Raw genomic sequence first — 20,953 nt, 5'->3', positions numbered from 1 at the left:
CGGCGCACTTTCAATGAGATATTAAAAAAAAGTACGTTTTTGTCATGACCACGGCCGGTTTGAGGAATGATGATGTGGACCACACAGAACTATATAAAAGACCTCCGTTTGCTCCATGAAGTGATAAGAAAACTAGACTACCTTTAACACCAGACAGAAGATGTGGGACCCCTCAAACGTCTACAGAGCAGCTGGAATGGAGACGTCCAACAGGGTAAAACATTTCGTTTTCTTCTTTATCACTAATATTTGTACTTTTAGTACTGTGTGTAAGACTTTATTCCTGAAAGCTTCTTTAGGCCAATGGCTTTAGTTCAGAGTAGTTACAGCATGAACACACCATCAAGCATGTAGACAGATGTATCACGCGTTAACAAAAATCTATTAAATGTTTGTTTTTTTCCATCTCTTTTTGTGTAAATTAATGTTACTTAAGAACTCCAAATACACACTATGCTCCACCAATATTAATGCTGTTGGCTGATATCGCAATCATAAAAATATATGATCTCTGTTTAACCAGGAATTTAGCTAAAGCTCTTTGGTCAAAAGTTCGACAAACAGAAGGCATTTCTTTGCTAGTGCAGACTGCAAAAAGAGGTAGCCCAAAAAAAGGACAAAAGAAACACGAAAAAGTTGTAAAATAATCTGTATATGCAACAAGTAACTTTACTAAACAAGAAATCCTATAGTAAGATATAAAAATCTAGAAACCAAGAGTTCCACAAAGCCTTTAAAAGGGAAAAATAAGATAAAAAAGCTAACTGTTAGAATTACTTCAAATCGAATGTTAACAGACCAATAATAAGTCTTCTAAACAAATGATTTGATTTTGTTTTGAGTTTTTATCTACCTAATTGTAGTTCATTTCGATTGCAGTGCCAAAAATAGTGTAATAAGTGGAAATTACTCATTTTAGAACAGAATGCGAACATGTACAAGTTGGCCCATCTTAATAAAGTCTCATGAAATCTAAAACTAGCACTTATTCTTAGAAAATAAAGAATAATGACAATGAATGTTGGTCTATCTTTGCTTCATTTATTGAACTTTTTCTTAAAATTGAACCAAACTGAACTCTCCAGTTTACGTTTTTTTTTTTATTCTCAAATCAAGTTTTTCTATTGTCAAGAGTTAGGAGCAAAAGTTTTCTTGTGTCTGTTTTGAAGCTATTAATGAAAAAAACAAAATTTTCGTAACTGATTTTGAAAAAAAGACTGGAAAGGTTGAAAAACCAAAATAAGTTAGAACAACTGAAAAACCCGGTAGAATATATTAAATGTCTAACAAAGTTAATATTATTATGTTCACCAAGATTAAAGCAGGTTGTGGGACAAACTTAAAGAAAAACATTTTATTAATTAATTGAACAACCATCTTAGCAAAAGTTTGCAATCCTTTACAATCATTTTACTTTATGTTATATTTTAATTGCATTCTTTTTTTAAATTGTCTTCTCTGAGCCAGCCACCAAACATGTGCCGAAACAAATAAGTCTAGAAGTCTTCAAATTTAAATAATTTTCTTCAAATAAGCTAAATAAATCTGCCAATGGGGAATGAAAAATGGTCTGATCAAGAATTCTTATGAAAATTTCTATCATGTTTTCTTAAGATTCTTTTGCTATTGAAAAACTGTATTGATAAAATTATTTTTCTTATAAGACAGAAAAGACAATTTTTCTCAAAATAAAGACCTTTCTTAGAATTCCGTTTTTGCAGTGGAAATGCCACCGAGTACTTAATAAAATGCCGGCTGTCAGATAGGAAGTATCTTAAATGGAAGTTTCCTTTGGATGACTTTTTGCTCGGAATGTCTGATTGTTTTGCTGAGCAGAAATCCCTGGCCCTCGTGTTGATGCTGCTCCTGTCTCAAGCGGACTGTGACCCTCACAGTGTGGCCGAGTGCTGCAGAAAACCGTCTCGGTCCTGTCCCCTTTACGCGCTGTTCTGTGGCTCTGGCAATAAGAGTTTTGGTGGAGCCCGTGCAGGAGATGCTGCTGCTGGGATCCTCACTCTGGGAAAGCGGAACGAGGAGGAGCATCGCCTGGAAAGTCGACTCCAGCAACTTCTTCACAGCTCCAGGAACCAAGCAGCAGGAATCCTGACCATGGGGAAGAGGACTGAGGAGATGGCAGGGGAGGAGTACATGAAGTGGTTGGCCCTGTCTAAAACCACTATCGTGACACCTTTTCCTTTCTAAAATAAATGATACTAGGACAGGTATTTAAAAAAACTGAAGAGGTCACTGTCACTTCTTTTCTTCTGGACAGACTCTTTCCTTTATTTTCTTACATTTTTCTTTTACAAGGCGATGTCGGAAAGCTCCACAAATGTGTCTCAAAAGGTTTGGTGACTCAATAAAAATCATTGTGCTGACTGTAAATCATTTGAGTTTGTGTGATTAAGGAAGGAAAATACTTTTCTTCTATAATTATAGACTGGAGATTAAATCAAAAAGTCATTGTAAATCTGAAGTGTGTGAAATATCTCGATCAATGAAGTAAAAGGCTTCTTCTCTTAAACCAGAAAGTAGTGACTGAACCACTCACACTATGTATATATATATATATACATGTGTATATGTATCTCCTACAAAAAAGCAAGAATTCTGTCCCTCACAGGCCTGTTATTCCTTCTTTAACCCGTACGAAACCCTAGTGGCATCAATGTAAGAGAAAAATATCCAAAATGTGTCCTATGGTCCATTTGGTCTTTGGTATATTCCACATAATTTTAAATGTAAGTTAAAACTGATTTCTATAGTTTAAGAAGTTATTTTATCCTCCACTCATTACCAGTATTAATACCACCTGTTTGAATAGGTTATCTGTATAAGAGACACCTGTCCACACACATAAACAGTCAGACAGCAACCTCTTCACCACTACCAAAGAGCTGCCTGAGGACACCAGGGACAAGATTGTAGCCACAGAAGAGGACGAGAATGTAGCCCTCTTTTGCTGAGAAGAGATCAACTGTTGGAGCAAAAAAGTGGCAATCTGCTGGAGCTCCATGAAAGATCTCACCTGGCGGGGTACAAAATGATCCTAAGAACTGTGAGAAAACAGTCTAAAACTACATAAGGGAATTGGCCAACGACCTGAAGTGTCTTGGTCTCGTCTAAAGTTCCCAGAAATCTGGACGATCCAGAGGAGGACTGAGAGAAGATCATGTGGTGTCACTTACTGTGGAGGAGAAAGAATCCTGAATTGCACCCAATGTGAACCATGGGGGTGGAAGCATTATGATATGGGGCTGATTTTCTGCAAAAGAGGCAGGGCGACCGATCCATATGAAGGAAAAGATGAATGATGTCATGTATAGCGAGCATTAAAAAATAAATGAATTTGTTTTACACATTACAAATATCTTCATATCAGTATCAAACCGGCCCCTTAATTGGACAATTTCACAAGATATTGGTTTTTATGATACTTTACAATAACTTTAACATATGGAATACTGTCATTTAAACATCTTGTTATCCACACCAGGTTTACACTTGTGTCCATATATTTGTGAGGTAAGTGAAAATGTGCTGAAGGTAAAGGTGAACACACCTATGAATTTTTTTATCATCAATTTTTTACTCACAAATTTTGCCATACATTCTGTAACATTTGTTGCTGAAAAAGAATTGTTGAAAAATACTTATTTTTTTTTTTTTTACTATTTTAGCTCAGTTAAATATTAATTGAAGGGTACTTTAAAAGGGACTGATGTTATCGTATAACAGAACTGCTATCGTAGTCATTTTGAAGTTATAATTGCCTCCTTTGACGGCAGCCAATGTTTCAGTGAGTGCTGTTAAAACCAGGTTTAACACTCCTGTCTCGGACTTCTGTGAAATCTTTTAATATGGAATACCGTTACCCAAATTTAGGAACATAAATGAAAAACTACTTAAGGGGAATTCAATTGTGATAATAGTTTAAAAGTGATGGAAAATGTCAAAAAGATGAAAAGTAAAAAATAAAAATAAAAGTCATTACACAATATGTTTAAAATGCTTTACTATGAGTTGGCAATACTTTTGTTGCAAACAATACAAACAAATGATGATTCAAACTGACCTCAGACAGTCAAAACCAAATGATACATTTCCAGAATCAGACAGCAAATAAATCATTTATTTGTCTTGTCAAAGTCTGCCTTCCATGTGTCCGTGTGAACGCATGAGAGGATGAATTCTCCACAGACTACAGAGGTCTCACACTTGCTTTTGTGTTGCAGAGTATCCACAGCAACCAGCAGAGACTGCAGCTCCATCTCATAATACTATCAAATCTTCTCTACTCTCTGCATATTGAATCTCATCTAACTTCAGGAAATATTGATTGCTTTGAGTGCCTGAGCAGAAGGAAGCATATTATACCTCCAAATAAGGTAGTTCATGACATGCAGAGGTGCAGAGAATCAGACTTTAGGAGCTGATAAAAGAAAAAAAAAAGTAATTTCTTAAAACTTCTCTGGGGAATAAGAAGTAGGAGGACTTAGGCTGTGTGTGTGAGAGAGAAGTCTGATGAATTTTCAGTGTTGACGGAGGATGGCTTTTGTATAAAAAGAGAGGGAGAGACAGGGAGATGGCAGGAACCATGGTGAGTGGAGTTCCACTGACTGAGGAGCAGTTGAGACTTTGCTGCTGCAACAGTCAGGAGCGCACAGCTGAAGCTGGAAACTTCTGCCTCTACGAGCTGACAGAGATGCTGCGGAATGCATCTGACTTTTCCTGCACTGCTTCATTTTCAATGTCCCAAGATAACTGAGACCACACAAAGCTGCCGCCAGAAAATTCTCCACCTGGTTGCTTTTGGGGGGAAGAACTTTTACAAACTAAAAGTCTTTTTTGGGAAATCAAGCTCAGGATGCCTGTGATGAAGGGCCTCCTCGCTCCACAAAACACCTTCCTGGACAGCATCGCAAACCATTTTGATGGAACTCGTAAGTATTGTCGGAGTGTGGATTGATTGTCATTAGACGGAATTCAACTCTTTCCGTCAGCATTTTTACATGCTTTGAGTCCAAAAGTGTTTGGGCAGCTCGGGTTTGTGGCTCAAATAAGCAACAGATAGTACATCTAAGGAGGCAATTATTGAGTGATTTCACCCCAGCAGATGATATTTTGACCTCCTCAGTAGATTCTTGTTTTAACCCACTGATGCCTTTTATTGCAAATATGCTTCATACCCCTTCTGCTTCAAACACACCTTTATTTGTGGTTTTTGAGGACAAGAGTAATCAGGGCCCCTTAATATGGAAAAATGTCTTAGGTTAAGCCGAGTTTGCAGAATTCGTTGATCTTAAATAACAGATTAAAGCATCTCTAAGCGCCTTTTTGTCACTAATTTACAACATTTAATTCAGGATTCTACATACTCAGCATCACTTTGAACAGAATAAACAGAGTGAAAATGTTTTTTGAATAATTGGAACTGAATTCAGGTGGGAAAGGGTTAAAATGCAACAGAAACATCATGATTTCACGTCATGTTACCAGATGGATTGAAGAAAATTGTGTAAAAAAAAGAAGAAAATATTTACGTTTGTGTTTAATTTATAATCTGAGAAAAGTGTGTTGGTAGCACTGCAGATTTGAAGCAACATAACTCAGGTAATGCTTCTTTGAAATCACAAAAGTCTGAAAAAAGTGTTTAGTAACAACAGAATTTGATTAAATTGCATCTACTGGGACATTTTAATATTGATTTAACAGCATCACTTTATTGTCATTTAAAATTCAGAATTTTAGTGCCTGGTTCATCTTTTAATCAAGTCAGAGGTTTCTTAAAAAGGTCATTAATATTTATCTAAAGTTTGATTTATTTCATTTTTATTATTTGAAGGCTTTTTTCATCAATTTCACCATACAAATCTGCTCATTTGTTCTTCAAACATTGAGCATGAAATGAAAGAGGTTATCTAGCTCCACTTGTGAAAATTGCTGCAGATTCACGAGTCTTTAATGGGAAATAAATGAGGACCTTTTTTCCGATAATGCTTCTGTTTGCTTCTTCTTTCATACCTGCTCTCACACATAGAAACTCTTCCTCACATACACACATGTAAAACCGCATTGAGACACATCATAACAGCTTTTCTCAATGCGTGTTGCAGAAAGACCAAAACATGATGATGTTTAAGAAGGAGTTTAAAATTTATGATAGAGAGTGAAAAGGGTTTAGTGTGAGGAGTTTAAAAAGACAGACTGAAAGGGAATGGAGACAGTATCCACATGACCCTGTTATGAAAGAAGGAGGATTGATTAAAATAAATTATGCAGAGGGTGGGAGCCTATCAAATGACAGTTTAGGTCCTGGTCTGTCAGCCTGATTGAAAGCATGGAAATCAATTTAATTATTCATATTTGAAGACCACTTTGTCGTACAGGCTCAGGTTTTTGAGAATGGAGTGGCTTGTTGCAACATTCAGAAATTCATTGGTCCACATGTTGTTTTCCCTCCATTGTTGGTCTGTTTTTTTGTCCTTACGCAGCAGAACTTTAATGGTTTAGTGGAACATAAGAGTCCAAAAATGGCTTTCATAAGTACTGAGCAGAAGAAAGTCACTGGAATGCTGCTGAACATCAGCAAGTTAATAACATTTAAAGCAGGGGTCTGCATCCTTTCATGCTAAATGAGCTAAACGAGCCAGGCTGGAGACCTGACCAGGGTCTACCACGCCTTTGGCCAATAGTCGCCAGGTTAGGCTCTGATAGCCCCGTGACCCTGAAAGGGATTGATGGATGGATGGATGGATGGATGGATGGATGGATGGATGGATGGATGGATGGATGGATGGATGGATGGATGGATGGATGGATGGATGGATGGATGGATGGATGGATGGATGGATGATAGTCTTTGGAATAAACAACGGCAGAGTAAACCAAAGTTGAGTCGAACCTGAACACTTCTTTTCGTTTTCTAATTTCCCTCACAAATTTAACTGAGAATTGATTAAGATTTGTTTCCAATACCCTGAAAAAAATGTGAAACTACAGTTTATTTAAAAATGCTTGTTGTGCATTGTATAGTTATTTCTGAATATGTTAGTACCATAAACATTAACCATCACAGTTGTTTCCGATTAACATGCAGTTTGTGTGAATGCATTCAGCCTGATGTGTGTGCAGTCCGTCTCTAAGAAGCTAAATGAAGATATTTTTACACTCTGGTTGCCATGGCAATTTCTGCAGAGAAAAAACATATGGCAACGCTGCATCTCACATTTATCTGGAAACAGAATTATCTTCTAAAAAACAGAGCAAAGCAGACTAACTCTCTAACTGATCTATTTTTATGGAATTTAACAGGATCCAGCAACCTAGGCCATGTTACGAAGACACTTTCATAAATGTCATGCCCACCGATTCAGAGATTACATGAAAATGTCTCTGTCAATCTGTTGCATCATTACAAAGTTGCAACATTTCCTTAGTAAGTTAAAGTTAATTAAATATGGCAACATGTTTCAAGTCATGCAGAATATTTCAATTTTATGTTTGTTTTATGTGTGTCTTTTTTTTTCTAAACTTAATAACATAATATTTCCTTATCTATTTTATTTCTGTAAGAAATCACCCAAAACAAAATGTAGTTGGCACAGTGAGGCCAACATTAATCATAAGTATTCAATAATAAAACAAAGCATTAAATGACTCAACAGTGATCTAAGTAAGTAGAATCCTGACTCCAATCGTGCTTCAGTATTCTAAAAATTGATTGATTTTGTTTATTTCAAGCAATTTTCAAGCAATTCAGCAATAAAAACAAATGAAAATGTCAATAAAAAGGCATAGATATATCAAATCTAGTTAATATTTTAATTTCTTATTAAATTAGAAAAGAAATACAGGAAAATGATGCAACAATATAATTGCTCCTAATCGTAAATATAAATAAAATGCATAGACAGAGCACACAGAAATGACACATTGCATCAAAAAAAGTAATGATTTTTAAATATAGTTTTATTAATTGCTTCAAAGTGAGTAGGAAGAAACAAATGTATATAATCCCACGCCTATTTTATTTATTTAAACTGCACCTGAACACATCTCCTCTTTTTTATGCGTCTCACCAGGACATGCATTTTGGTCACATCCAGCCACAACACGAAGCGGCTGCAGCAAAATTCTCAAGTAGACTGTAATCTGTTTGCTTTTCCCGCAGCAGAGGGAAAACAAGGCGAATGTCGTGTGCGTGGGTGCCCTTGTCTATATAATATCAACAAAACAAAACAAAAAAACTTTGCTGCATGTCCTACCAAATAAGTATTTCAATTAAATTCTGGCACTAAAGAATGAAGCACAGTTGAAAAAACACACCTTTGTGTTTAGAGAGACATTGAAGGCTCACAGCTGAAAGCACATTTTGTGCCATTATGGCAGAGACTTCTGACTGTCATGTTCTTTCATTTTATAGATCCAAGGGCACACTGCTCCAGTTTAGTTCACAAAGAACTGAATAACCACAGAGGTCCTGCTAGTGACATTACCCACAGTAGTAAGCTTTTATCATGGGCCAGCAATAGGAAATGGTTGCACTCACTTGACTCTATTGACTTGTGTTTTTCTGTTTAGTTCATGGTGAATCCTAATGTAGCACTCAGCTTTGTCCAGCAAATTTAGAATTTTAATGGTAGAACTTCCATGTTCTGCCTTTAAATTGAGTTCATAATACCAGTAAATACTTACTAAAAAAATTAGACTGCTTTTTCTAAAGGTTTAATGATTTTTTTACGTTGCCGAGAGGATTTACAAAGAAACTAGGGGAGTTGCTGTGTTAGAATCAAGAATATAGTTTTGTAATTTCCAACTGAGAAGATTTGAAGGTTCAGATGGACACGATACAATCCTAAGTTCCCAGAAGGGGCTGATATCCCTTTTTTGTTAACTTTGCCATTTCAAAAGTTAGTGTTACTTTAAATATCTTGTGCAGTCTGCTTTACTTTCACCATTTAAGGCTTTCATTCTGTTTTTTGACACACTTTAAAACACAAAAAATGTGTGAGTAAAGGCAAATTAAAGCAGTCTGACTTAAAGTAAAAAAATTGAAAACACTGTAAAATCTTTAAAGAAGCAGACTTTATTTCATTAAAGACCCAGAAGCAGAACGAAAACGTGCTTGAATACTAATGAACCAATGCCTCCTCTCCCTCTGAGCTATTTGATTATTCCAGATGATAATCTTTGAAGTGAAAACACACAGAAAGCAACCTCAGAGTCTGACTCACAGTGTGTCATGGATACAAACATCAACCCACAAAAAAGATCCCAAATTTTCAAGTGAGACCGGTGGAGAAGCTAAGAGAACAAGAAGATTTTCTTGTCACACCAATTATTTTCTGGCGTTCATTCAGGTCTGTTTTTCTGCAGCTCACACCTGCTCTGCTGGTCTCCTTATGCTTTTGCTCACAGATTGTAACTTTCTTCTGGGAAACGCTCTCAGTCGCCATGGCTACCCCATTGTCTACTGCTCAGATGGGTTTTGCGAGCTGACTGGCTTTGCTCGGACTGAGGTGATGCAGAAATCCTGTACCTGTGGCTTTCTTCACGGGGCTGAGACCAGTGACAGCGTGCTGCAGCAGGTCCACAAAGCTCTGGAGGGCCAGCAGGAGTTTCAGGGAGAAATCTGCTTTTATCAGAAAAATGGTGAGAACTATCCAAAATTTTACAATATAAGTGTGAAATGTTAAGAAATTCTTATGACAGACAGGTCCATCATTCCCGTTTCTACGTTGACTCTCTCAGGAAATCAGTTTTGGTGCTTTCTGGATGTTGTCCCAATTAAAAATGAGAAGAGTGAGGTTGTGCTGTTCCTGTTATCCTTCAAAGATGTCAGTGAATCCCATGGGAGGAGCCACTGCTACACCCCGGGAGATGGTGAGCTGCACGCCTATCCTCAGCCTTCACAGTCCCAAGCGTTTTTCGTTTGTCACCCATTTCATAAGGTGATGTCTATTTGACTTTAATAAGATTGTTTGCTTTTTGCAGATTCTGCTAATGAAAGCAGTCGGGGCAACCCATCAGACTTCACCTACGTTCAAGAAAGAGGGAGGACCATTCTTCGTCACCTGAGCAACTTTTTCACAAAGAGAGGCAAAAGAAAACTCACAGATGTGAGGGCAACTTCTTTCCCCCAAATCATAAGGAAACATAATAACACAATATATCTTTTTAGGTTTTATAAAAAAATGTAACTGCTAAATGTTTGTGTTCAGGGTATGTTCCAGAAACCCTCCCTGCCTGAGTACAAAGTGGCGGCTGTGGAGAAGTCGCGCTTCATTCTGCTGCATTACAGCATCTTCAAGGCCTTGTGGGACTGGCTCATTCTGCTGGCGACCTTCTACGTAGCCATCACCGTGCCTTTCAATGTCTGCTTTGTCAGCCATTATGAGGGCCCTGACCACCATTCACTTGTCAGTCGAAGCACTTTAGGCAGTGATATAGCGGTGGAGATGCTCTTCATGCTCGGTATGATGTATTCAGACCTTGTCAAGCTTTCACCTAATGACCCACTCCAATCATCTATTTATGATTTATGTTATTTTTACCCAAAATGAACAAACTTGTGTCATTTTCTAGGACATAGTTTCTGCAGAGCGGCAGTAGTTCATTTGAAATTCACCTCTAAGCAACCCCGGCCCCCCTTCCCATTACCAAGAGCTTGGAACAGGGAGCTTGTGGCCCACCCAGTTTATTTTCTAAGTCACACTGTTTAAAATTTGATCATGAAAGAGAAATTAATAGACTTCTTTGGTTATTTTTTCTCAGACACGGTTTGTGTTTTTTCACATACCTGACATGTTTCGCGTTTTTTAAGACGTCACATCACCACCACCTAATGACGACTCTGATGAAGGCGGAAGGGATTCCGCCGAAACATGTCAGGTATGTGTAAAACACAAACCGTGTCTGAGAAAAAACAACCCAAGAAGTCAGTCAATCTTATCGACACATTGAACTATGAATCATAGAGAAATAAATAGTCCTGGCCGGAATGATATGACGCCAAGTGTTTCCTATTTGTTGAAACAGAGCTGTGATAGAAAAAACATGCAGTAAGCTGTAGGTGGCAGACATGCGCCAGTAAACAGTAGAAAAAGAAAAGAAGATGAATCCTCTCGCCGCTTCTCCAGTTTGAACACCGTGGGCTTAATTTGTTTTCAAGAATGTGCGTATACAGCCTCACAAACCCGGTGTGTCCAAAGCATCTTTACTGTTTACCAACAGCTTCCACAAATGTTTTTTCTCTATGCTTGTGTTTCTATAGCTTTAAAGTGACTTTTACAAAGTAAAATGCATGTTGGATATGATCTCAATTTCATATTATTGAAATCAAGAAACTGTACATCCCATAACTTATATCCGTTTTCCCTGACAATGGGTAACACATGACTGCACCCCACCATTCCTCACGCACCCTGGGTGTCTTTGATGCCCCAGGTTATGAATTATAATGAGTTTGCTCACACTTCGTCTCCATTTTTTCACTCAGCAAAGGTGTCAAACCACATCTGCGACACAACTTTGGTTTTACAAGTTTGTCTCTGAGCAGACAGGGTTACAGAAATAACTCGCCGTCTGTCACACCCCGTTTCCCTTCAGTGACAATGAGTTGTTTTCAAAGCAGGTCACTCCTTTTCCCCTTTTGTCTGGCATTAACCCATCTTTTTCAACTGTTGCATGCTTCTCTTGCAGATATCTTTCTGAATTTCCGCACCACCTATGTGAGTCAGTCAGGGCAAGTTGTGTATGACGGCCGCTCCATCTGCATACATTACTGCACCACCTGGTTCTTCGTGGATCTGATTGCAGCGCTGCCCTTTGACCTTCTCTATGCGTTCAACATCACAGTGGTTAAGTATATGATTACCGGTACATTTTTGGACATCTTTAAATGATTGAACTGCAGCAGCAGTGACTAATCTTGCAGAGCTTCTCCTCAGTGTAAAGACGGAGGATGATTAAGACACCCACATGTATAAGCAGTTCTGTTTGTTCCAACACAAGAAATTCTCATGTTTTTGTCTGTGGTTCTGAGAGAAAAAACAGGCAATACAAAATGTTTGGCTTGTGTTTCAACAAAAAATACCTAAATCTGACATAATTTAGACTAAAAATGACAAAAAAATACTCTGATAATTTCTACACTGCAAAAAGAGTTAGTCTAAAAATAGTAAAATTGTAATAATAAAATAGTAGTAAATTATAAAATTATCTGATCAAGATAATTTTATAATTTACTACTATCAAGCGGGCTGCACGGTGGCCCAGTGGTTAGCGCTCTTGCCTCACAGCAAGAAGGCCCCCGGTTCAAGTCCCGGCTGGGGGACATGAAAAACAGAACATCAGTGGGGGACCTTTCTGTGTGGAGTTTGCATGTTTTTCACCTGCGAAATATTGCTAAGATCAGAAATATACTTTCTAAGAGTGATGCTGAAAAACTCATCCATGCATTTGTTACGTCGAGGCTGGATTACTGTAACTCCTTGTTAGCAGCGTGTCCTAAGAGTTCCTTAAGAAGTCTCCAGCTTGTTCAGAACGCAGCTGCTAGATTGTTAGCTGGAACCAGCAGAAGAGATCACATCACTCCTGTGTTAGTTTCGCTCCATTGGCTCCCAGTTGATTCTAGAATTAAGTTCAAGATCCTCCTGTTAACCTATAAGGCCTTACATGGAATGGCCCCGTCCTATATTAAGGACCTCATAGTCCCTTACCAACCAATCAGAACACTTCGCTCGCAAAATGCAGGACTGCTTGTGGTTCCTAGAATTAGTAAAAGTACGGTTGGAGGTAGAGCGTTTGGCCACCAAGCCCCTGTCTTATGGAATAAACTCCCAGCTCATGTAAGAGAGGCCGACTCAGTTTCTACATTCAAAGCTAGACTGAAAACATTCCTCTTTGGACAGGCTTATTGTCAGACTAGCTAGTATTCAGAGATTATTTAACTTAATGTTAGTTTGTTTAAATTAAACTTAATAATAACTATTTCTTTTAAAAGGCTGCTAGAAGTTGAAGCTGGGGTAACTATGGTGCACTGGGGTTCTGTCCTCTTTCCTTTTTTACTTCTACCCTTCCTCTCCTCTATTCTTGATCATAATTTATCATTTAGTTCTCCATGCCTCTGTTTGGTGCAGTGCGATTCATGTATTGTCCCTCTTTTCCTCTCCCCTCCTGGGGAGTGGGAGTGCTTCCAGACTCCAGTTGGCTCATCCGTGCTCCAGTTCCTGACCGTTTACCTCGCCTTTGCTCCTGCTCCTACACCTGGCTGTGGATCCTGCCTCTGGCTCATCTCTGGCTCGTCTCTGCTCTGTACCTGACCGAGTACCTCGTCTCTGCTCCTGCTCCTACACCTGGCTGTGGTTCCTGTCTCCGGCTCGACTCGCGCCTTTGACTGTCCCCACAACCACGGCTGGATGAAGCTCGTCTGCTGGACTTTTATATATGTAGTTGTAGATTTAGATAAGTTAATTCTTCTCTAAGATTTCTGGTAAATCGCCTGTCCGTCCTGGGGGAGGATCCCTCCTTCATGTGGGCACCCCTGAGGTTTCTTCGTTTTTTCCGGAATCCGGTTTTTTTGGGAGTTTTTCCTTACCGCGAAGGGGGGTCTAAGGGCAGGGATGCCAGTATAGCTTAGTCAGTTTGTTAGTTCATTTTAGTATTTTTCTATTGAACTCTTTGTATTCGTGATCCTTTTGATTTCATGTTTTACTTCGAAGCCCATCGAGACGACTGTTGTCGTGATTTTGGGCTATACAAATAAAATTGAATTGAAAATTGAATGTTCTCCCCGTGCATGCGTGGGTTCTCTCCGGGGTCTCCAGCTTCCTCCCACCATCCAAAAACATGCTTCATAGGTTAATTGGCAACTCTAAATTGACCATAGGTGTGAGTGCGGGAGTGAATGGGTGTGTGTGTGAGTGAGGACATTCTACCCTGCAACAAACTGGCGACTTGTTCAGGGTGTCCCCCCTGCCTTCGCCCACAAGTGGCCAGGATAGGCTCCGGCAGCCCCGTGACCCCGAAAGGGATAAAACGGTTAAGAAAATGAATGAATGAATATCTGATCAAGCAGCTGTTTTTACTTAACAAAAGATCTGATAATAAGATAAGATTAACATGTAGAAACAAGGAGTTTCATCTGACATTCAAAAAGGGAAAAAATGGGCCGAAAAACTAACTGTTAGATAAAATCACTTCAACGTGAATGTTATACAGCCCAGTCATAAGTACTAGTTCTTATCAAAAAGTTTGTGTTTTTGTTTTTTGTTTTTTTATGGAACTGAATGAGTTTATTTTGATTACTGTGACAGAAAACTAATTTCATAAATTGAAATGATTCAGTTTAAAACAAAATGTGAATAAAATCAGAATGTGAGCTTAGTACAAGATAGCCCATCTTAAAAATACCTCATAAAAAAATCTAAAACTAGCATTTATTCTCAGAGCATAAATCTAAATTTTTGTTTCCAAAATAATGACAATGAATTTATAACTTTCACCATTAACTGAACTTTGAAATAACATTAACCCATTAACAATAACCCAAAAAAATTTCAGTGAAATTTTAATTTTTTAGCTCAAAATCAGCTTTTTCTGGAGTAAAAATACTTGGACTTATTTTGATTAAAATTTCCTTGATTTAAGATCCTAGCTATTAAAGAGAAAAAAACTTACGACTGTGCTTATTTTTAAGGAAAGCTTGGAAATGTGTTGAGCAAAGAGGAATTAAAACTACTTAAAAATATATTTTATTTCACTGTTGTTTCATTTTAGCGTCCTTTGTTTCTTTGTCCAGACGTCTCTGGTGCATTTGCTGAAGACGGTCCGTCTGCTGCGTTTGCTGCGCCTGCTGCAGAAACTGGATCGGTATTCTCAGTACAGCGCCGTGGTCCTCACCCTGCTCATGTCTGTGTTTGCCCTGCTCGCTCACTGGATGGCTTGCATCTGGTACGTCATTGGGCGAAAGGAAATCGAAAGCAGTGACCCCATTACCTGGGACATAGGTGAGAGCAGCAAATGTGTGTCTTACAGCTTCTGCTCCAAATCACAAAGACCTCTCTCTAATTGCTTGGGCTTGCTGTGACAGTTTTTTGATGGAACATCTCCGGTCATGCCTAAATCCATGAATGCATTACAGTATTTTGATCTTTAGTTGTGCTTCTTGGTCCTAAGGAAGTCTACATCACAGAGTAATTGTGTCGTATCAATGTCTGATTATCTGAGAACATCTGTTGTAATTTCAGTTGCTTCTTCCGCAGAAACTGACTTCTAATAAAGCAAAAAATCTAAATATTTATAACAGGAGCACACAATTACCTGTAATAGCTATCATCCTAACCTCATCTGTCAGGCTGGCTGCAGGAGCTGGGAAAGCGTTTGGAGACTCCTTACGTCAACAGCACAGTGGGGGGCCCCTCCATGCCCAGCGCCTACATCGCTTCTCTCTACTTCACCCTCAGCAGTCTTACCAGTGTTGGTTTTGGTAATGTGTGCGCCAACACAGATGCAGAGAAAATCTTCTCCGTGTGCATTATGCTCATTGGAGGTACGGTTGAATTTGCTGGACGAAATAAATCGGACAGAAAAAGACCTGAGGTGATGTCAGTTTTCTCCCCTCTGACGCTTCCAGCTCTGATGCATGCAGTGGTCTTTGGGAATGTCACTGCCATCATCCAACGCATGTATTCACGCCGTTCGCTCTACCACACACGCATGAAGGATCTCAAGGACTTCATCCGTGTGCACCGGCTGCCGCAGCAGCTTAAACAGAGGATGCTGGAGAACTTTCAGGCCACCTGGTCAGTCAACAATGGCATCAATGCCAATGAGGTGGGTAAAACAAAAAAAAGACATCTACTTTCATTCAAAGATTAAACAACACAACTGAGCTTGTGCATACATTAAAAAATGCAACTGAAGAGCAGATGAAGTGTTGTGGGCTGCAAGGGAGCCTCAAAAGAAACCCATTCTGCGTGAGTGCTTTCCGATTTGGGACCTTTTGAATGTGGGACAATTCAAATTCTCTCGAGTCTTATTCCATTTCCTTAAGCGTATGCCATTTTCTCACAAACGCATTTTCCCTGACAATGTCAGAGCCCGTCTTGGAGGAGTTCCCTATAATTACAAGGGTACAAGCAGAAATAGAAAGAATACCAATTAACACCCTCACTTTTACCATTATAGCTAATTAATTCGCTGCTGAAAGTAAGAGATGCTGTGTGTGTGAGCACAGCAACCTTTGACTGTTCATTTGAACCATTCTGTTTCTTGTAATAGTGGTCAAACATATTTTTTCAGGTTTGTGCCAAAGCAACATGTCACACTCTTAATTAAAGTATGTGTTTTATAGAAGAGAAAATGCTGTGTTTTCGGATTAGAAAGCAACAAAACAAAAAGGAAAGTTCTTTTTCAGTTCCACTCTGACCATCATCACCTCTGTAAGAGACTATTTTTAAGTGTTAAGTGTGAAGTGAGACCTCTGCTGGCAGTGAGCGTCCCACTCACAACACACCAACTGAAGCAGCAAAACAGGAAGCTACTACCGAATTGCACCACCCAGTTTTGGATTTGTTGTATTTTTCTCCAAACAAATGATAAAAGCAAATGCCTTTTTTTTCCACTCAGCTGCTTCGTGAATTCCCAGATGAGCTGCGAGCTGACATTGCCATGCATCTGAACAAGGACATCCTGCAGCTGCCTATGTTCGAGAGAGCCAGCAGAGGGTGTCTGCGTTCCCTCTCCCTGCACATCAAGACTTCTTTCTGTGCACCAGGGGAATACCTTATCCGCCAAGGAGATGCTCTACATGCTAATTATTTTGTTTGTTCCGGTTCCTTGGAGGTCCTGAAAGATGGCATGGTCCTGGCCATCCTGGGTAAGTTTGCACAGTGTGTGAATAATTGACACCCTGCACTTCAGCAAATAATCTACTGCGCCTTAAAGTAAGTCCTTGTTCTGTTTGACTTTCCTGCAGGCAAAGGTGACCTTATAGGGTCCGACTTACCAGTGCATGAGCAGGTGATCAAAACAAACGCCGACGTGAAGGCGCTGACCTACTGCGACTTGCAATACATCAGTGTGAAGGCTTTAAAGGAGGTCCTAGGGCTGTACCCAGAGTACAGCAGCCGGTTTAGCTTTGACATTCACTTCAACCTGACCTACAACCTAAGAGAGGGCAGTGAAGCCAACGTAAGACACCACTTATCAATGCTTTCACATTTTCATATTTCATTAAAATAGGAGAAGAAAAATTAATTTCACAGTTCCCACATGGACCTCTTAAATTGGAGTACTTGAACAATTTAATTTGATCCAGGAGTTGTACTTTTATGTCTACAATTTGTGTACAAAATTGGATGCAACTTTTTTAACTTAAATCTAAAAAAATGCAGCTTATAACAATCTGTTATCTGCCTATAAACATTGGTCTGTGCTTAAAGAAAGCTATAAAAAGCAATAATAATAAAAATACTGAATTTCACTTAAAAAATTAACATAAATGTGCAAGTTAAATAAATAAGACATTAAGGAAAATCATGAATGGTATAACATTTATTTGGCACTCAATGACCTTCTTGATTACATTTTGGTTAATAAAATACTTTTTTTCTCAAATAACTTTACTTCTTTGTACATCTGTGGCACTTTACAGCATGTGAGGCATGTTCAACATTTTTAAGTAATATGCTGTTAAACGCTTTATTCAAATTATATATCTTTTTAAAAATCTATGAGAAATTAGACTTTAGGAAATTTGCAACCAGTTTCCGATAAACGTCCATGTTTTTTCCCAGTGTGGTGTGGATCACAAACTCCCATATATCATTGAGGCAGCAGGAGCAGAACAAGACAACAAGAGATATTCACAGGAGAGCAGAGTTCCTCTTCTGCAAGGTCTCTGCAGCCCTGTCCACCAGCCGAGCTTGGGCACCACCGGAGAGGAGCTTCAGCACATCAGAGCTCTCAGCTTGTGTCGATCCCCTGCTCAGGGAAGCAGAGGCCCCTCTCCTCAGCCTTTTCTCCATGATGAACTCCCACGTTCTCCTTTGCTTGGCCTCAACCATCGACCTGCTAAATTGCTTATTCCGTCGCTGCCATGTGTAAGCCCTTTGAACTTGAGCCCCAGGTAATAAAAAGAATAAAAATCTAATTGTTTTTTTTTTAAACAAAGTGTTATCTGCAAATGTTTAAGATTATTTATATATTTAATTATTTTTTCAATAAACTTTATTGCACATTTTTCAATTTACAGAAATTCACATTTAGTTGCACAACAAAGAAACAATTGTTAATGTTTAAGATTATGTAACGTGCTTTTGTGTTTGCACTCAGGGTTGTGGATGGAATCGAAGACAATGGCCGCACCTTTCAATTTAATGAGCAGAGTGAAACAAAAATCAAAGTGGCAGGTAAAAAGAGCTCAAGATGCATGCTGGGTGAAATATTCATTTGATACAGACAGCTTAAAATAAATATGTAAAAGCCAAATTACGTAACAAGTTGTGAGACAAAGGAAAATGTCCAATTTAAAAGGCATTCTGTTCTATTTTCTTTTGTCATTGTTCAGACCAGCTGCAGATAAGTGCTAACCTGATTTTGGAGACCGAAGAAGTGAGACAGAACATTGGAAAATTGAACAAAGAGGTAAAATTGTATTAAAATTCGCAGGACTTCTGGGTTGTGCAGATGAACTGAATGCAATTCCTTGTACACCATTAACACCTGAATAAAGTGAGTGATTTTATCTCCTGAACATTCGCCAAGTAACGAGTTTCCTTCAGTTTTAATTGCAGCTTGGCTTCTAATGTTTCTCTCTGATGTTTTCATGAGTACTGAAATATTTGTAACTTCCTTTGTGAAGTTTTACTGTAACATAGTAAAATATTAGCTCATCTTTAATTTATGGAAGATGAAAGATCAGATTAATAAAAAAAATACATTTTGTTAACACAACCTTAGTCGTGGCCTTAGCTGTTTATAAATTGAAAATGTAACTCCAGTGACATTAAAATTACAATTATTTAATTTTTTTGTTTTTGCACCTAGAAGAATGAAAAATCTTTGTCTCTTGATCCTGGTGGAATACCTTTCCTTTTATCTGAGCTGCAGTGTTCATGCATCACTTATCCTGCACTGCAACCTTCTGGCAGTATCATGCAACTTGCTTTTTCCTCAAGCAGACAAATGAATGGGGGGATCTTTCTGCCTGACATTTCAAATGTCTGTTTGACTTGACAGTTCACTGAAAATACTGCTTTTAGAAGTCACAAATCCAGTGGTTCTTCTGCTAAATATAAAAGAATCAATTTCACCATCTGCAAAGTTGTTTGCTTCTAAAGCTCAAAATAACAAGTTTCTTTTGTTTTTGTTTTAGGTGAACAACTTGAATGATGAAGTGTCCAACCTGGCTAAGGAGCTTCATGATCTAATGCAATTCCTGCACTGTCATATGCCAAATCCCAACAGCTCTTGTGGTGGGACAAGTACCAGCAGCTGGCAGGGCTCTGCCTCTTCCTCTGAACGGCACCTTCACCATGAAACGATAAGCCACTTGGATAGGAATCCATGTAGCTGCGGTGGATTTCTTTCCCCAGCGAGAAGCCACTCACTGCTGCATGAACCTGTTTCAACCTGTTTGCACCCTTGTTGCTCCAACAGAGAAGGAACCACGGCTCACAGACACAAGGACCAATGTGGCTCGGTTCACACACTGAGAGCAATCCCAAGCTCCCCTTACATGATCCACCGTCATGCCCAGGGAGATTCATCACTGTTAAGCATCAGTTCAGCCTTCACTAGTTACCCAGTAATTGGTCAGACCCCACAGGTCATCTACAACTCACCCATTCTCACAAAGCACAGCTCTCACCCCCTATGTTCTACTATAAACTGTGGACACTCTCAGCCATCATTCAGACTCCAAAGCAACCCAAGCGTCTCACAAAAACTGCTGACATCCCAGTCACCTATAAATCCCCCCATCAGTTCTGCTCAGTGTTCCACATCCTTTAGCTCTCTGGCATCTTCAAGAGTCCACAGTCCAGTGTGGCAGGGTCAACCGAATTGTAGTCATGGCCCCAGACAAAATGACCCGGTAGGATCCAGCCCTGTCCACATCAAACAGGATCATCAGTGTTCTCTGCTGGAGCAGACGTTGAACAAAGGGAGCAGAAGTTCACTGTATCAAGATGATATAGACAGTCTTGGACATGACAGTACTGAACTGGCTTCATGATCACATCAGTATTTGGTTTGGCTTATGTATTCAATGATCAGATCTGTTGAAGCCACTGACTGTATATGAGAACTGGGCTGAGTGTGCCGTCACCCATAGAAAATGGTTTACTTTGTAAGACGTTGTAAGTAAGCAGTGATTGGTCCGAGTCCATCTGAGTTTCTATGGCAACCCTTCTCGCCAATTAGGAGTCTGTGCTCATTTCCCATTATCTTTTTGTTTACACTCTCTCCCACTATAGCCTACGCCCCCTCACACCCCCAATTTAACATTAGCGGAGCAACAAAAATGGTAAGCAATATTGGAGCTATCCAGCCAGAGTTTAAACCCAGATACCAGCTCGGATGAGGAAATGGAAGATGCACATGGATTTATTTGTCTGCAATTGGATCCATCTGAATCTGAGGTGTAGCGATTCTTTTTAACAACAATTTGATTCATATCATAAATTGTGGTTACCAATCTGATTCATAGTCAGTATTGGTTCATCCGATTCATTGACATCTTTAGCCTAAAATTCAGCCAGTGTGATAAATGCCGTGGGTACTGAACAGTGCAGGTGAAGTTTTCCAGATTCCTTGTATTTCTTGGAAGATAAACACGCGTAAATTAAATATGTGTACAAACAAAGAAGTAAACAAGAATTAATGGCAAATCCATTCCCATTTAAGTTTCATAAACTGTTGTTTTCCCACATCAAAATAATACACA

At 39.0% G+C, this 20,953-nt stretch overlaps 2 protein-coding genes across 3 annotated transcripts; both read left to right on the top strand.

The window, feature by feature from the left end:
• Positions 1-69: 69 nt before the first annotated feature.
• hcrt (hypocretin neuropeptide precursor) lies at positions 70-2,518 on the top strand. The gene is made up of 2 exons (XM_011477947.3): positions 70-214; positions 1,837-2,518. The coding sequence occupies exons 1-2, from the start codon at positions 161-163 to the stop codon at positions 2,200-2,202; spliced, it is 420 nt and encodes a 139-aa protein (XP_011476249.1). The 5' UTR covers positions 70-160; the 3' UTR covers positions 2,203-2,518.
• A 1,149-nt stretch (positions 2,519-3,667) lies between these two features.
• LOC101171169 (potassium voltage-gated channel subfamily H member 4) lies at positions 3,668-20,880 on the top strand. 2 transcript variants are annotated; one of them, XM_020705144.1, is made up of 15 exons: positions 3,668-4,943; positions 9,421-9,654; positions 9,754-9,885; positions 9,997-10,121; positions 10,224-10,476; positions 11,704-11,861; positions 14,804-15,011; positions 15,359-15,553; positions 15,638-15,837; positions 16,633-16,882; positions 16,982-17,196; positions 17,802-18,133; positions 18,340-18,416; positions 18,575-18,651; positions 19,382-20,880. In XM_020705144.1, the coding sequence occupies exons 1-15, from the start codon at positions 4,868-4,870 to the stop codon at positions 20,240-20,242; spliced, it is 3,393 nt and encodes a 1,130-aa protein (XP_020560803.1). In that variant the 5' UTR covers positions 3,668-4,867; the 3' UTR covers positions 20,243-20,880. The 2 variants fall into 2 exon arrangements, with proteins under 2 accessions (XP_020560803.1, XP_020560802.1); XM_020705143.1 differs by lacking the exon at positions 3,668-4,943 and having other exon boundaries at positions 7,793-9,654.
• The last annotated feature ends 73 nt before the right edge of the window (positions 20,881-20,953 follow it).

The sequence above is a fragment of the Oryzias latipes genome, chromosome 8, assembly GCF_002234675.1.
Source record: "Oryzias latipes chromosome 8, ASM223467v1".
NCBI lineage: Eukaryota > Metazoa > Chordata > Actinopteri > Beloniformes > Adrianichthyidae > Oryzias > Oryzias latipes.
Note: the sequence above shows the minus strand (reverse complement) of the source record. Positions and strands in the feature narration are given on the sequence as shown.

Excerpts from the sequence above, each read along its gene's own strand:
- hcrt (XM_011477947.3), top strand. The coding sequence starts at position 161 with ATGTGGGACCCCTCAAACGTCTACAGAGCAGCTGGAATGGAGACGTCC. Across the intron at positions 215-1,836 it reads GAATGGAGACGTCCAACAGG|AAATCCCTGGCCCTCGTGTT; the intron begins GTAAAACATTTC and ends TTTGCTGAGCAG.
- LOC101171169 (XM_020705143.1), top strand. The coding sequence starts at position 9,183 with ATGATAATCTTTGAAGTGAAAACACACAGAAAGCAACCTCAGAGTCTG. Across the intron at positions 9,655-9,753 it reads CTGCTTTTATCAGAAAAATG|GAAATCAGTTTTGGTGCTTT; the intron begins GTGAGAACTATC and ends TGACTCTCTCAG. Across the intron at positions 15,838-16,632 it reads ATGGCATCAATGCCAATGAG|CTGCTTCGTGAATTCCCAGA; the intron begins GTGGGTAAAACA and ends TTTTCCACTCAG.